The sequence below is a fragment of the Gobio gobio genome (assembly GCF_949357685.1).
Source record: "Gobio gobio genome assembly, chromosome: 16".
Classification (NCBI taxonomy): Eukaryota; Metazoa; Chordata; class Actinopteri; order Cypriniformes; family Gobionidae; genus Gobio; species Gobio gobio.
This window is the reverse complement of record NC_137109.1, coordinates 46,967,853-46,985,671: the sequence shown is the minus strand read 5'-3', so window position 1 is coordinate 46,985,671 and position 17,819 is coordinate 46,967,853. Positions and strand designations below refer to the sequence as shown.

General features: G+C 37.9%; 1 protein-coding gene across 2 annotated transcripts in view; it reads right to left on the bottom strand.

The window, feature by feature from the left end:
• Positions 1 to 1,815: 1,815 nt before the first annotated feature.
• The window catches only part of npm1b (nucleophosmin 1b), a 45,642-nt gene continuing 29,638 nt past the window's right edge, over positions 1,816 to 17,819 (bottom strand). For both annotated transcript variants that reach the window (XM_079838349.1, XM_079838350.1), the window contains exons 9-11: positions 9,684 to 9,791; positions 7,988 to 8,062; positions 1,816 to 4,010 (exon numbers count right to left, since the gene is read on the bottom strand). In XM_079838349.1, the coding sequence (XP_079694475.1) occupies positions 3,966 to 4,010; positions 7,988 to 8,062; positions 9,684 to 9,791 (228 nt within the window). In that variant the 3' untranslated portion in view covers positions 1,816 to 3,965. The remainder of the gene's footprint in view (positions 4,011 to 7,987; positions 8,063 to 9,683; positions 9,792 to 17,819) is intronic.

Sequence of the window (17,819 nt, the reverse complement as noted above, 5' to 3'; positions counted from 1 at the left end):
TTACTCAGCGATTAGCATTAAGCTTTTTATCAGTAGAAAACTGGTAGTATATTCAAATTATGGTACTTTCCCTCCTCATATCCCCCTGAGACGAGAGAAATTTACATTTTATTTCTGGAAAAAATCGTCCGATGACGCAAATATCGTCATTTTGTGTCATCAGAGGACTTTTTGGCCAGAGGCTCGAGACTACAGCCAGTAAAAGGAGCTAGTTCCTCATGTTATCACCCCGCCCACAGGGGTGTTTAAACTTTTCAATGAATTCCTATAAAAGTTAAGCTTCCATATGCAATCTGAAAACGCACCATACTGGACATGTGTCGTGAATGACAGCCACGCTCACCTCAGCTCTGCTCAGCTCTTCACTCTCGTGTTGAATGAAATCTGACTCCTGCTGCATCTGTGTCGTGACTTTCGTTCGGCTCACTCACACGTTATTGAAAAGACATGTTCAGTTTTTAATTGTAGTGCCTGTTCTCTAACTGAACTAAATTATTTTATTACTATGAATATCAAAACGATGGTGTAATGGTGGGCAAGTTATAACCAGAAGCCGTGGCTTTGGGAGTGGCCTCGTAGGGCAGCGAAGCAAAGTGCATTCTGGGAGTTGTTGTCTTTCATCCACATGAGACAAAAATACATTTTCTGTCTTTTCTCAGTCTAGAAGGCACCAAATTCAAAAATAATTTCACATTTCTACTACATAAATGACCCAGTTTAAATACACATCCATCTTCCCAGCGCTGAAATACCCCTTTAAATGCCCTAATTGAACTAAGGCCTAATCCTAGTCTGTGAAACCAGGCCTGAATGTCTTAGCATTCATGAGAACAGACTAGTTTAAGATCATGCGAGGTAAAGGGCCAGATAAATTCTTCAGAGTTAAAGAGTGATGTTTGCACAGTTAAACACTAACGTGCAACACTCAGGACAGCTGCTTCTGTCCCATTATTAAATGGATCAAAATGATTTCTGCTCCCAACATGATCTTGCTGACACTGTTGTTTGTGCAGTCATGACTGGACACTTCAGTCAGACAGCTGAATCAGTGAAATGGTTCATAATTCCTACCAACCGCTGATTGGAATAGCTTCAGGTGGAATTTCTGTACGTTCTTCTTCATCCTTGATTCTGCCTGGAGTGTGCGCTGATCTGGAATTCCTCACCCTTGGGAAAGAGGGGGAATTCCACACAGTAATACTTCAAGTCTCAATACCCCCCCACAACACACACACCCTGTCTGCTGAGCTAACTTCCTGCTGTAGACAGACAACAGGAAGTAGGAAAATTTCAGCAGGTATAATGAAGGAGTGTAATTCAGGAGAGTGGCTGATTAACTGTCCCTTACTATAGTGGGAAGGAGCGTCCCATAAATCAAAATTCACTGTCATCATAAGCCATTATCGCCACCATGTGGTGAATGAAGAATAATCTCCAAAATGTATTAGCAAAGCCACTTCAGGATAGCATTTATAAGGAAAGGTCAATGAAAACGAGATAAAAATCAGTTGGAGAGTTTATGACGGATCTCTTCATTTGAGACTATCTGCTGTTAAAGATTCTTTTGAATCTCTTCCAAAAGAACATGAAAAGAAAAGTGAGAGCTGTAAAATAAGCAAATGGCATAATTTAGGAAGGTGGACTTTACGGAAACAAACACGGCTGATAGCGAATGTTTGTTTAGCCCATTCCAGAGCTATCATCATAATGGCTGTGGACTGCCCTCGGTTCTAGAGTCTAGGAACCACGTGATCCCACAGATCTCGGATGTTCAGAAAAGGCAAGTGCAAAAAAGAAAATGCAAACACCGCCGTTCAAGTTGACACTTTTATTCATTCTGTTTCAAACAATGATGGGACGGAAAAAAATGCCTATCAGGCGAACACCTCGGGAAGAGAAATGGGGCGAGACTTTCTAGGGGAGATTGAACAGCAGACATAAATGACCCCTTTTGCACTAAAATGGTGCTCGGCCATCATCCAATAGATTTACTTAAACAGAGCTGCTTTTGATGTCTAATAATGAATTCAATTATCGATCAATTTACACCTGTGATGTTTGTACACACGCACATTAATGGGGCTTCAGCCTGTGCGTTGCAATTACAAATTGAAGATTTGTTGACTATAATCAGAATGATAGTTGTGCACAATATAGTTTGTTTTGCGTCACTTCTTGTTCTGAAAACTGGGACGGAGAACACGACTCCAGCCTTTAATGTTAGCAGTTATAACAACACCTTACTGGTGAACTTGGTTACCTTAATCCAAAGACTGGTTAAAGGTATAAGCAACTTCACATCGTTATAATTCACAGACAAAAAGTTGATTTACAGTATTTATTTAACTAAAGCTGGATTACCTCCATTTCCATGCAAGAAAGGCTTGAAACCCAATCTAACACTGCAAGCGAGAAGCATCATGTGACAAAACTAGATTGCTCCATTCACAAACAAGCAACGCTGCTCTCCAATTGTAGACCATTTTACATCACAATGGGAACAATATAGTTTTATTGCAATGCACTGCTTGCTTGCAGCATGCATGATGCAAAAAAAAAAAAAAAATCACATTTGTACCAATATTACTCGCATTCAGAGCTAGCAAACTAATTAAAAGAGATCAATGACAGCTTCAAAAACACCTACGTATATTGAAGAGTTTTAACGAACAACTTAAAACGGTTTAGTGCGAAAATAAAAACGACTGATATGACAAAAACAACATATACAGAAAGCTGGACTTCAAAGCATCAAATCAACTTAACATCTTTGTCGTCATATTTCATGATCTAAACCATGGGCTAACAATCATCTTTTCTTTTTTACGAGGTATAATATTCTGGCCACACTTCTAAAGAGAAATTTTATGGGAGAGTCTATAGCATTTGATATAATAGTCAAGTTTAAATGTCGAAGGCCATTGGAATTGCAGCAAATCAGAATCCTGAGGGCTGAGTGGAAATACTGCGGCGAGCTAGACACAACACTCAAAGTTAGCATTATTACACTTCAGCTGCCATCTTTACACAAACAACATTAGGGGGGCGATTTACAGTGGTTGTGGTTTCAAAAATACGCCAGAAGCAAATTGGTCTTGGGCTGGTAGTGCAAAAAGCTTTTTGCTCAAGATAATGTTTTTTTTTCAAATGGCCTCACAAAAAAATAACCATTAAAAAAATTATGTGATAAACCAGCACCAAGTAAGATCACTTTCCTACTTTCTAGAGTGACACTCACAAAAACAGATCACATTTGACATATTAAAACATATCACAAACTGGATCATATCTGACCCAAAAAAAGAACATTTGGCATTAAGAAAACAAAGCATATTTTTATGACCAATAACATTTTCTCTTCCCAAATTGTCATTACCGTAATGTAATTTTACCCGATTTTATCCTCAATTACTGTAATATATTACACTTTAACTCATTTTATACTGTACTTTAAAAAAAAAAATTAAATCATAAATTATAATCCATACAGATTTTTTTTGCATTTTGAAAAAGCATCTCATGAAATGTCCAATGTCTGGTCATAAAATAGACTTTATTTTCTTTATGCACAATATAATTTCTTCTTTCTCCCTTTTGATTTTGAGGTGAAATATGACCTGGACATGTTCTTGATAAGATTTTTGCGAGATTCAAGTTGCATTTTAAAATTATAACTGCCTTGGCAAAACATCCTATTAAATGTTCTTCAGAAACAATTGAGGACCTGACAAAAAAAAGTATCCATGACTTAAAAACAAAACAAAGTAAAACATAAATCATGAAGCATGATATCTCTGCCATTGCTGAGGCTTCTTCTGCTCTATCCATCTAGAGAGAAGGGCAGAGAAGGGGCAGGCGGATCGCGTTAAGAGGGGAAGAGGCCAGATCGCACCGCTCAAGTGCTGTTACTGGCTAACCCCAGACTTCTGCTGCACCGGGACGGGAAGGGGAGCGCAGAGCAGCCATTACTTTTTTAGTGATTGTACAAAGTTCCAAAGGTCTTTGATCACCTGCAAGAAAACAAACGGGGAGAGAGAGAGAGAGAGAGAGAGGGAAGGGGGAAAAGGATGAGTTGGTGAAGCTGGAACGGAGTTTCTCTGATGTAGCGACTCATTTGGATGCTTAATAATTAGAGCCGTGTGAGTCAGTTTGGACGAAAAGCTTCACATTAGCAGTGCGTCTGGGGTATAACTACAGCGCCGAGCCCAGAGGAAGGGGGTGCAGTCGTTGTACATACCAAAGGGTATGACTAGTGCCTCTCTTTGACAAAGACATGTCTCACACCTCTTTGCCTGCTGTGCTCCAAAAGCCGTTTCTGCTCGAAAACACGCTCGCATACACACACACACACTCCACCCGTTGTACATCTGAGAGGACACCTGCGCCGCAAAGCTTGACACGCTCCAGCCTTGTTTCTAGAACAGACTCACAGGGCGCAATGCATCAAATAGCTCATAACTCATTACCGACCAAAACATGTAAACTCTGTTCCAAATCCTAGTGAGCTGCCTTGCTGTCTACTTTCTAAGGCAGCACCCTAACTGGAATGGGACCTCATAAGAGATCTGGAACCATCTTCATAGGCAGCATAGCGCTCCTCAAGTGAAGGGACTCGACACGATAGAATTGATGATGAGTATAAAAATACAACACACAAGTACTGGATAGTTTTACTGACACTTTTAGGCATTTAATAAAATGTGAGAATATTTATAATCAACACTTGACATTCAACACTTATTGGAACAGCGATTTAGTATGTCCACAATAAAAGGTTGACCGATATATCACCAAGGCCAATATACACAGTGTGCAGAATTATTAGGCACATTGATTTTCTGATCATATTTTTTTCCAGTTCCAATTCCAATACCAATCCACAGTAATCCTAATAACTACTATTCCTTTAGTATTTAATAATGTATACGTGATATATATAATAGTTCATGAAGGCTGGAAATGAAAAACACCTTATATTCAAGTGTGCAGAATTATTAGGCATGTTTTTTTTTACAGATAAATTGAGCCAAAAAAGAGATTTAACTCTAAATTATGAAATGCCCATGAGAAGGATGCAATACTAATGCAATACTAGACTTTGCAGTTTAGGCATGACCATTGGACAGTGAAATGCTCGTTGGGTCAGCATGGTCAGACAGAAACATGTGGCGGAGAAAAGAAATCTGTTAACCGCAAAATAATTAAGAATTAAGGTGAAGAATTAAGGGTGAAACCATCAGGAACCCTTTAGTCTCCAGCGCCACCATTTTCCAGAGCTGCAACCTACCTGGAGTCTCCAGAAGTGCAAGGTGTCAGGATCTCAGAGGCTTAAATTAGGTAAAGAATCCTAAAAAATGACCCCCACTAAATAAGAATCACAAGCTGAAGTGTAAAATACATGAAGACTGCTTTTTTTTATAGGCTTTATGGACAGATAAGTTGAGAGTGACTCTTGAAGGACCTGAAGTCCGTTTTGCAGAGATGGACTAAAAATGAACTCCCAAAACGTACTGCCAGATTCTGGAAGATGAATTCTTCAAACAGTGGTACTAGAGGATGTGGTGCTGGTCCTTCAAGAGTCACTCTCAACCTATCTGTCCATTGGGACTTTTCAGTCTGAGTTAAATCTCTTTTTAGGCTCAATTTATCTGTAAAAGAAAACATGCCTAATAATTCTGCACACCTGAATATAAGGTGTTTTTCATTTCCAGCCTTCATAAACTATTATATATATCACGTATACATGATTAAATACTAAATTAATAGTAGTTATTAGGATTACTGTGGTTTGAAATTGGTCAAATGTGCCTGGAAAAAAAATATGATCAGAAAATCAACGTGCCTAATAATTCTGCACACAGTGTATATATATATTAGGGAAGTCAATTTACACACATTTCCACGATTGATTGTCGTTTAAATTAACGATCAATTAATCATTAGCCTTAATACTGCATATGCGTCTACAGCAGTGGCTTATAGCCGACCACATGACAGGGTGTGCAAACGCTGACAAAACGCCATGTTCCTCACCAATTCAATGGGAAGGGTTGGGAAGGGAAATCAATGGTTACAGGATTGTAAAATGAATTGATGTGATTGATAATTTAATTAAATTCCTTATTTAATAATCAAATATGAGTTCAGATGCGTGCTCTTCAGAATGTGTGGACGCGCTCTTCCTGATATTTTAAATCAAGGAGTTTATAAGGACAATAAACAAGGAGTTGATAAGTTTGCTTTACTTGTTCTATAGTAGCCAATACTTTAGACATAAAGAACATATGCAGAAGCAGTCTGCATGCCTATATATACAGTATATATATATGTATACATGAACTGAGAACAATGTAAACCTTTAATTGCTTTGGATAAAAGCATCAGCCAAATAAATACATTTAAATTAAAAAAATGCATAAATAGAAAAATAAGATTACAAAGAAAAAATTTTTAGGGTAAAATGAGCCCTGGGCGTACCACTAACACGCACACACAGACACGCACACTGACATTTGCACTCTCTTGTGTGTAATTCATCCCGAGAAAAGAAGAGCTACAGCAGACATGATCGTGCACTTTACTTAAAAGAGAGATTTTTTCTCGTTTGACCCAAACGTGGCCATTTGTGAGGGCTGCTTTAGACTACTGCAATATTTTAGGTCAACACCCAGCCTGACACATACGACTGCAAAAAAAGCTCTAGACTAAAAGAGACGGCGAGAGAGGAATGAGTGAACGAGGGATTTAAATCACAGCTAAAGATGTCAGGCGTGACAGCTCCCTCCTGTTCTTTTGAATGCCAAGAGGTCAATCAGTACATATTTCATTTGCTGATAAAAAAAGAGAGCGGCAGGAAGATCTCAGTATGCCACCCCCTAACCGGCCCACTAAGACAGAAGATGCTAAGGCCTAAAATATACTCAAATGCAAGTAATTACTTCACATAATTAGCTAGCTGGAATAACACATTTCAAGGCAACTATAGCGCCCGCGAGGGTTTGCTTCTTCACAGAAATGCACAGTAATGGTAAACTTGACGTAGTTAAGTATGCCTTTAATTTCCACTTTACTTTTAACGTAAGAGTCACTTGAATGTGTGAGGCTTTCTGTGTCATTCGCTTCCGGCGGAAAAAAAAAAATAGGCCCTTGCACTGCATGATATTGCAAACTGGTATTTGTTATCATATTGTATGATATGTATAATCACAATCAAACATGATTGTGATGTACTTGAAATGTACTTGAAATACATTTATTTTATGCTAAGTATACTATAAATATATTTACATATGTATGTGCTTAATATAAATACCCTGCAATTGTACTTTTGGTATACTAAATTGGTATTCTTAAGGTCTGCTACATCGGAGCAACAAATTTTGTACTTAATGCACTTTAGTTATCGGAAATAATGCTGAGGTCCAACTAAAGATATACTTAAGTATATCTGATTGTGCTCTTTGCATATCTTGCATTTAAAGACTGATATTACACAGAGACCATACTATCCTTACGAATAGTGATTTTAAACACATCTTAAGTTTAAAATAAAAAAATGTGCAATAAAGAAGAACTCCAAATAAAGTTGCATTATAATATTTATCTTTAAGTCTCAAGCAGTATGTAAGTAAATATGCTAATGGATTTGTAGTATACTTAGCATGAAATAAATGCATTTTAAACACATTTTTGGGGTTTTTCACTTATAGTTATTTACCCATAGCGGCTAATGAATCAGAAGTCTTGCACATTCAAAGAAAATTAGGAAGTTTAAAATCAATAAGGTGGATGCTGTATATCTCTGGAGGTTAAAGAGTGTCTCATCTTCAAAGCAGAAGCGTTTTAAACTTTTAAGTGGACAGTTCTTAAATAAAGACCTCTTAGAAGTGTTGATTAATTTAGTCAGGGCAATACATGCATTTTATGCAACGTAAAAACGCTGGGTGTTATATGGTGTTTTATGAAGAGGGAAAAAAACGATACTCACTTGTTTATCAGCGATCTTGAAAGAGCTTCTAGCATAGTTCTCAAACTTCTGTTCCGTCTTTGGAAGTGGCCTCCCCTGTTTCAGAGAAACATATTTTAGCAGAAATGAAATGGCCCTTTTTCATCACTTGTGTCTCTCTGCTAAGTGTTGAGATCATCCTGACTCGAAGCCAGAGCGCTGCTGCGGTGATGAACAGGGTGAGTCTTTGGGTGTTGGACGCACTTCAGTGAACTCGCATTTTTTTGTGGCCTTCACAGTAATTCCACTTCCCTTATCTACAGCAGACCGAATGAAATCACACGGACACAAATCATCATATCTGCTCAACACAATCCATCCGCCGCATCCTTCCAGTTTCAAACTGGATATTACCGCACAACATACTAATCATCTCGTTCTCCAGTTTCGGGAGTTTCTAAAAAGCGTGCAGCTAGTGTAGAGATGTCTTAAAGGAATATTACAGGTTTTTTTCAACCTGCTGTCAATTACCACATACAATAAGTGACGCATCCCTCAGTATATACACTACCGTTCAAAAGTTTGGGTCAGTAAGATTTTTTAAATATAAATTCATATTTTCATTCAACAGGGATGCATTGAATTGACCAAAGATGACAGTAAAGACATTTATATGTCACAAAAAACTATTTTTCAACTTTCTATGCATTAAAGAATCCTGGAAAAAAATATATCACGGCCTCCACCAAAATATTAAGCAGCACGACTGTTTTCAACATTGATTGATGTTTCTTGAGCAGCAAAACCTCATATTAGAATGATTTCTGTAGGATCATGTGACACTGAAGACTGGAGGAATGATTCATAGAATGATCATAGAATTAAATTACACTTTAACATATATTACAATAGAAAAAATTATTTTAAATTGTAAAAATATTTCACAATATTACTGATTACTGATATGTATTTTTGATCAAATAAATGCAGCTTTGGTGAGTAGAAGAGACTTATTTCAAAAACGTTAAAACAAACCTTTGAATGGTAGAGTAAATTGTGCTGGCGAGAGATATTAAAAATCAAATATTGTATATGTTAGATATCTACTTGCGGTGTTTTACTACTGCATGCCTGGATTCCTAGTACTGTTGATTTTGACAAACTGAGGAATGAATCAAAACTATGGTCTGGTACTTAACAGCACATCACACATGCATTAAACAAATACATATTGAGATAACAGGGGGAAAAAAACCCTAATGCATTATAGCATCTAACTGTCATGGTGTGTTTGCATGCAATCATTGAACATTAAAAGAATCAGTATCGGTTTCAAAGACATACAGATGCCATGAGCGATTCAAAATGATCAGAAGGCTCTTGTGACGCTGAGGATGTGAGGATGAAGAGGGTTAGTGGTTAGGGGTACTGAGTGAATGTGTGCATTTGGGAATTGATTGAGGAAATGGCTCAGAAAGGCTGGTTAATCCCGATATGCTGATGTCATATACCTGCTCATTCCCCCTCCGGCCTTTAACTCAAGACGCCTCATTAACATCTGACCATCTCATCATCTGCTAAGTCAGCGTACTTACTGTTAACACGCGGCATGTGTGTGTGTGTGTGTTTGTATGCATGTCAGGGCTTAAGCATGTGTGTGATTACGGAAAAGAAATGCATCCACAGTTAACAGAGAGACACATTTTGATGTGGAAGGGAAGACGATGAGTACTCGTACCTCTTTAGCTGCTGATGTAAGTTTGTTTTTGACCTCACTCAGGCTGGGAGTGGTGGGACTCTTCCCAGAAGGCCCTGCAGTAGACTTGTCTTTTACTTTCTGTGGTGTCTGTAAATAAGAAAAACGTTAATCAAGACAAGTTAATCAAACACACAGCAAAGTGTCACACATCTAATGCTAGATATTGACTGCAAAAGGCATACATAAATAACATACTTGACTCATTTAGCTCTGTTAACCAGTGGTCTAGTCTGGCCCACAGACCTCTGCACTAATGACAGCACCCTTTGACAAATTTAGAGGGGTACAAATGATCCTTTTATTGTTTCCATGCAGGAGAGGACAAGCCCAAAGCTCTTAGATGTGGTGGTGGGACGGACGCTCTGCCCAAAGGAGGAATAAACGACTTGTTTTTCAGTGACAAGACCCTTATTTCCAAACACCCTTGAGTTATATAGAAATCAACACCTTAATGTATCAGTACCACAAACTTTTTTTTTTAAGTCCCCTTGAAGTTTTTTTGTGAGAAGAAACTGGTTTCAGAGCTTCTAAGGCACTATAACATCCCATTTAATGACCAAGAACAAATCAGCTCAACACAATCCATCCGCCGCATCCTTCCAGTTTCAAACTGGATATTACCGCACAACATACTAATCATCTCGCTCTCCAGTTTCTGGAGTTTCTAAAAAGCGTGCAGCTAGTGTAGAGATGTCTTAAAGGAATATTACAGGTTTTTGTTCAACCAGCTGTCAATTACCACATACAATAAGTGACGCATCCCTCAGTATATACACTACCGTTCAAAAGTTTGGGTCAGTAAGATTTTTTTAAAAGAAATTCATATTTTCATTCAACAGGGATGCACTGAATTGACCAAAGATGACAGTAAAGACATTTATATGTCCCAAAAAACTATTTTTCAACTTTCTATGCATTAAAGAATCCTGGGGGGGAAAAAAATATCACAGTCTCCACAAAAATATTAAGCAGCACGACTGTTTTCAACATTGATTGATGTTTCTTGAGCAGCAAAACCTCATATTAGAATGATTTCTGAAGGATCATGTGACACTGAAGACTGGAGGAATTATGCAGAAAATTCAGATCTGCCATCACAGGAATAAATTACACTTTGACTTATATTACAATAGAAAACAGTTATTTTAAATTGTTAAAATATTTCACAATATTACTGATTTTTCTGTATTTTTGATCAAATAAATGCAGCTTTGGTGAGTAGAAGAGACTTATTTAAAAAACGTAAAACCACTTTTGAATGGTAGTGTAAATGGTGCTGGCGAAAGCTACTATTTGGTTCTGGCATATTTTGAAAATCAAATACCTTTATGTATCAGTATCAGTATAAATCCCCTTGAAGTTTTTTGTAAGAAGAAACTGGTTTCAGAGCTTCTAAAGCACTATAAGATCACATTTAATGACCAAGAACAAATCAGAGTGAGTCAATTTTCTGATTCATCGCGATTCTCTCTTCAACAGAATCGATTTTCGATCGATTTTTATACCACAGACGCGCGACGGCCCTATATGTTGTATTCTGTTTGCTTTCAATTCCACACACTCAAAAACCCACAAACCTTCCATAAAATAATCTTCTATAAAGTTTAAAAAGGTTGGAGCGAATTACAAGGGCAATCACGGGTGATGATGTTACGCTTAACAATGTGTGGTCTCGTCCACGGGTATTTCAGCGTTTTCCCCTCAAAAAGCTCTATGAAAGCATTTAAGCCGCATGGAATGCAGTAGGAGATTTAATACACGCAACTCACTTGCAGACAGGCGACTGCTTTGAAACGCTCACCTGAGCTTTGCATCTCAAAATGCTTTTAGGATGCAAAATTAATGTAAACACAGTCAGTTATGTCTTAAGGGATTAGACAGACATCTGATATGTCAGAATAGAGATGTACATTACTGTGAATGTGGCCTGTCATCAGTAATAACCAAACACCAGCTACTGAGAAAGATTGACTGAAAAACATTCAGATTTATTTATTGCTTGTAATATGTTTCTTTGTTCCTCTTTATTATTTACTATTTGCTTGTATGTTTTGAAACTATATATAATCAGCTGAAAATGCTTAACGTGCAATTGTTTTCATTTAATTTATATTAGGTGTCTTTAAAGGGTTAGTTCAACTAAAAATGCAATTTCAACCTCATGTCGTTCCAAAACCTTCGTAAGACCTTCGTTCATGTTCAGAACACGAATGAAGATATTTTTGATGAAATCCGAGAGCTCTCTGACCCCTCCATAGACAGCAATTTAATTACCACTTTTAAGGTCCAGAAAGGTAGCAAAGACATTGTTAAAATAGCCCATGTGACTCCAGTGGTTCAATCTTAAATTTATGAAGTGACGAAAATACTTTTAGTGTGCAAAAAACAAACACAATTAACCACTTTATTCAACAATCTCTTCACATCTGTGCCAGTCTCCTATGCAGTTTACGTAGTAAACACAGTGCATCACTTACGAGTTGTACGTCAGAGCTACGCCTCATTATTGGCCAGTTCCTGCATCAGCATCACACGAATGCGGCGTGGTGCTCATGTGAACAGCGTCGGCCAATGTTAAGCCAGCGTTCTGAAATATCGTTTTGAAAGCGATGCACTGTATTTACTACGTCAACAGCGTAGGTGACTGGCACAGACAAGATTGTTGAATAAAGTCGTTATTTTTGGGGGGTTTTGCGCACTAAAAGTATTCTCGTCGCTTCATAAAATTAAGGTTGAACCACTGGAGTCACATGGACTATTTTAACAATGTCTTTACTTCCTTCCTGGGCCTTTAAAGTGGTAATTGCTGTCTATGGAGGGGTCAATGATCTCTCGGATTTCATCCAAAAAAATTTATCTTAATCTGTGTCGAAGATGAACGAAAGTCTTACGGGTTTGGAACGACATGAGGGTGAGTAATAAATGACAGCATTTTCATTTTTGGGTGAACTAACCCTTTAACTCTTTCCCCATCAGTGTTTTTTTTTTAAAGTTGCCAGCCACCGCCAGGATTTTTTATCATTTTCACAAAAATGTAATGGCCCATAGAATATTCTGTTTTATGTATATCTGAGCATGCCATATGGATATCAAAATAAAGAGCAGACCCTCTGCTTTTAAACAATAAAAAACTTTTATTCTAGCTTCATGCATTCCTTTTTTGTCAACACTTAAATATGGGTAAGTTTCATAAAAAAAAGCAACATGCATTAAACACAGAGCAGATCGAGTCCATCAACACCCCTAAAGCTTCACAGTCCTAGAGCTCGTCCTGGGGCGACATTTCATTCAGTAACATTAGATAGTTTTGATTTATATGATGTTTAATGTTGATGATCACGTTAATTTACATATACATCTGCTTACATACGATCGCTTGCTTTTTTTTGCGTCTTCTTCGCCTGTGTTTTGATCAGGAGATTCTGTACTCATTCAGAAGATGCGTAATAGCGCCCCCCTCTTTTTGGCAGGGAAAGAGTTAACTACTATGTACTAAATTTTTAATTATTCATTTGATACAATGCACTTATTGTGTACATACATGTTTTAACATTGTACTTGTATTTAAAAAAAATACCTGCATGTAATTACACGGTTGACCCTTCCCTTACACCTTAACCCACCCTTAAACCTAACCAATACCACCAAACCCGTCCCTAAACTTACCCGTATCACACCTCAGTAGCAGCAACAATGTTTTGGAATACAACAATGTACACAATAAGTACATTGCACTTATTTTTGGATGCACGTACATAGTAGTTAAAGACACTTAATATAAAGTGTGACCAATTTAAGATTTAAAGACAGCAAACTAATTAAAGCAGCACTAGGTAGGTTTTGCTCTCGGGGTCCCCCTACAGTTGGGAAACAGTATTGTCCTCTACTACTGTCGTAAACTGTCATCCTTCATCAGGGGATGCATCGACGTGCATTTATTGACATGACAACTATGATAGCCCTGAACACTGCAGGAGTTCACATGCAGGAGTTCTGCTTGCGTCGCGTGTGAAATGTCTTCATCCCAGGTACAGTGGCATATGTTTCAGCATGTCATATGAATATAATTTCATGGGTTTTATTTTTTTTCAAACGCCAAATGATCGCGATGCTCACGTTTACAAGCCAGCGTCATTATAGTAGCCTAGTCTATTGGTTCCCGTTTTACAGAATCTATATAATACTTCAATTCAATGTTTGAGTGGTACGCAATAACCATATATCGTCAATATTATAATATCAAGCTACCATAGATGAATCTGAAAATTTGAAAAATCGATTTGCATTATAGCTTGAGGCAAGACAAATAAACCAATATCACAGACATGTTAGGTATCCTAAAATATGATTTTGTACGTCTTATGTATTTACTTGTATTTATTTTACTATTGACAGCCAAGTCAGCATCGGTCGGGCACCCCTCCTCCTCCTTCAGCTCACGCCAACAAGCAAACGCTGGCCCAATGTTGATCCTCGTCCTGCCTTTAATCCCATCACCTTCTCGTTTCCTCGTTTTGCTTTCCTCCGACAAAACCTTTGCTTTCTTATTTTTCTGTGCTGCTTCGGCCATGACTATAACATTCGGCAAACAAATGATAGTTGGGCTCGCACGTCCGAATTTAAGGAAGTGTGGGGGGGGGGGGGGGGTGGAAGTGACGTATTTGCCGTAAAGCAGTCGAATTTTGTAGTTCTTTTTGTTCTCGGGTTACTACCCGAAACCCGAAGTTTAAAAATACGATTAAAAACGATACAGACCCTGTCAGGCTATGGCAGACGTGTCATTCAACCTATTCTAAGTCGATGTATCATCACAAGAGTCTTGAAAAGTTACCTAGTGTTGCTTTAATAAGAAAAAAATTGTGAAGTGCCTAAAGATTCCCACCCCTAGTCAATGAATATTTTATAGCTACAGTGCATATTTCTCTGTAGAAATGGAATCGTAAAAATAAAACGTGGAATTGTCTGAACCATATGCAATTTTTAATCCTTTCTACCACAGACAAGTGGACAGAAAATATTCTTCCAAATTACACCGAGAGGGATTTTTCAGGTTTCGGACAGAGTTGATGTAAGAAGTCAGCGTACCTCATGTACACACAGGTGCTGTAGCAGATGCTAAAAGAATCTCCTGTGACCACTTGTGATCATATTTCGGAGGGAGGGTCTCTGATTTTGTGACTACATCGGATGGTAAATTTATTTCAAAGCCAGCAAAGTTTGCCAGGTGTTGAAAGTAAAAGGTTTTACGTGCTCACTGATGCTCTGTCATAGTACAGAGATATTCTGAGGGCAAATGTCTGTATTTATTACAACTTCACTAAAGAATCTGGTGTCCACCCTCTAAAAGATCAGGTCTGTGTCTGCTCATGGGGCACAGGTGTGTGCCCAGCTTTCAGCAAAAATATACTGTCCCTCTGCAGACTGCTGTAAGCTCTCTCTCTCTCACACACACACACACACACACACACACACACACACACACACACACACTCACAGTGGCCTGTCCATGCATGCAGCCCAGCCAAGAATCTACACTGATTGCAGGGTTACATTGATGGACAGAGCATTGTTTTTCACACAGAGCGAAAGAGAGAGAGAGAGAGAGAGAGAGAGAGAGAGAGAGAGAGAGAGAGAGAGAGAGAGAGAGAGAGAGAGAGAGAGAGAGAGAGAGAGAGAGAGAGAGAGAGAGAGAGAGAGAGAGAGAGAGAGAGAGAGAGAGAGAGAGAGAGAGAGAGAGAGAGAGGGTAATAGAGGGAAGAAATGGAGATGGAAAGCATGAAGACTTCTAACATATGTGATTAAAAGAACGCTTCAAATGACCTCAGAGCATTTTAAAGCGAACCCAACTGAGTTGGGACAATCTTGGGAGGTGTATATATATATATGTATACACACATAAAAAAATAACTGGGTTTGGTTTCTCTCTGGTCTAGGACTGGTTCTTTCAAAGAGCGGGTACACCTTAAAACAAAGCATCACTGGACCCATCAGGACACACACTGTGTAAGTTCAGCTTCAAGGTGATCAGGTAAATATCCCTCAAGAATACCCCAGAACTTTTGGTCGCGCTAGATGAAAGCGGAAAGTGAGAGAGGAACAATGTCTTCTAGTCTTGCTTTGAAAGAACAAAATAAATAATCCCCTTTTCCTCTGTAGCGATTGACGAGCATGCGATAGATCAAAAGGTATCAGATTAAAGGACAAATGGACTCACAACACACACACAGGACTGGAAGAGGGCCAGAGAGGCCCGGTGTGGTGCAGTCATTATATAGCAGGGCGTTTTTGTGTGTTGGGAAAGGACAGCTGTAGAGTTAAGACAGCTGACAGACAGAGAGTGCAGCGAGCTTTTTAATCTACGCCAGACACTGATTACAGATGCCAGGGGACGGCACTTAATCATTAGCACGCTAGCATTTGATGTAATCAGCTGTCCTCAATACACACACACACACACACACGATCGAGCACATAACTTCAAAACTTTACTGACCTTTAACAATCAGGGACATTATGAAGAAGCTTGCGCATTGTTTGCCACTCTATTACAATAATGACGTTTTTATGTAAGTTACGAATTCTAACATATACTCTGCCACACTTATGACATGATACTAATTTTCTCCTTCTGATTGAAATATAATAATGACATTTTATGTAAATATGCTAGCAGCTAAACGTTTGAGGTTGGTAATATTTTACCTGATCTACAATACAGTTAAAACAGTAATACATTTAAATATTACAATTTAAAATAACTGTTTTCTATTTTAATATATTAAAAAACATAAAATGTAATTTATTCCTGTGATGCAAAGCTGAATAATTATGCATGAATCAGGATTCTTTGATGAATAGAAAGCTCAAAATAATAGCATTTATTTAAAAATAGAAATATTATGCAACACTAGAAATGTCTCTACTTTCATTTCGATTAATTTAATGTGTACTTACTGAATGAAAGTATTATTTCCTAGGGTGGCATAAAGATTCGGCGTTAAATACATTTGCCAAAATAAGTAAAAAAATAAATATGCTATTGCCTGTCAAAAACAAAATTATATATATAGTAACTTAGTCAGTTACATTTTCACGTAAGTCATAAGTAGGGTTGGGTATCGTTTGGGTTATCGTTGATACCGGTGCCTGAACCGATACTTAGCGATTTTTTTTATTATTATAATTTAAATTGAACCATTTATTAAAAGTTTAAAGTATACTTAAATATAAAAATATAAATAAATACAAAACACAATTTACTTAACATATTCACAGTAAAACCTAAGCCACCTAACCCAACTACAATAGGCCTAATTTAACTCTAAATAACATTGTACTAATAACAGCAAAGTAGTCTGTATTCTTGGTATGCTACAAACCAGCTTCAAGGTTCAGCTTTATTTTGCAGAAATATGACCATATGGCTAAATATTTTTGAACGCGTCACCTTATTGTTTCCATGGCGACGCGTCATGCTTCTCACATGACACACAGCAGATAGCGCTGTATGACAGCTCAGCTGTATCGGGTTTATTTAGCTTTTTCTGCTTTATTTTAAAATATTCACAAACTTGTTAACTATGTCACAAACTATCTGATATTCTGATTTTCAAATATGTGTGAGTGAATGTGTGTTAGTTGATCTATAATGCGCGATGGGCGTCACCATGTTAGTTTGTGCCTCAGAGAACCGGATCTGTCAGATTTATAACACGTATATTCATCCTCGTCTCACTTCAGTGACCGCTGAACTGGGAGAAGAATAGAGTAAACTATATTTACTATATAATGTGTATCTGATGTGAATAAAATAGTCAAATTATAACTGTCTGAAAGGATTGTTATTGCCGCTATAGATATCAGTGTGTGTTTTTGGCTAGTACTTATGTGCATTTAAATGTCTGGAACCTAAAATAAACATGATGTGGTAGAAAACACTGAATAGTTGTGATATGTGACCAGCGCTGAGAGTGTCTGTCTCTGGTTCGGCGCCAGCCAAAGCGTGAAAGCACGTTAGAACTTAAATGGCACCAAAATCTGCGTTCTGATTCAGTTACATACCGGTTATATAATATGGCACCGGGTTTCGGTACCCAACCCTAGTCTCAAGTCAGT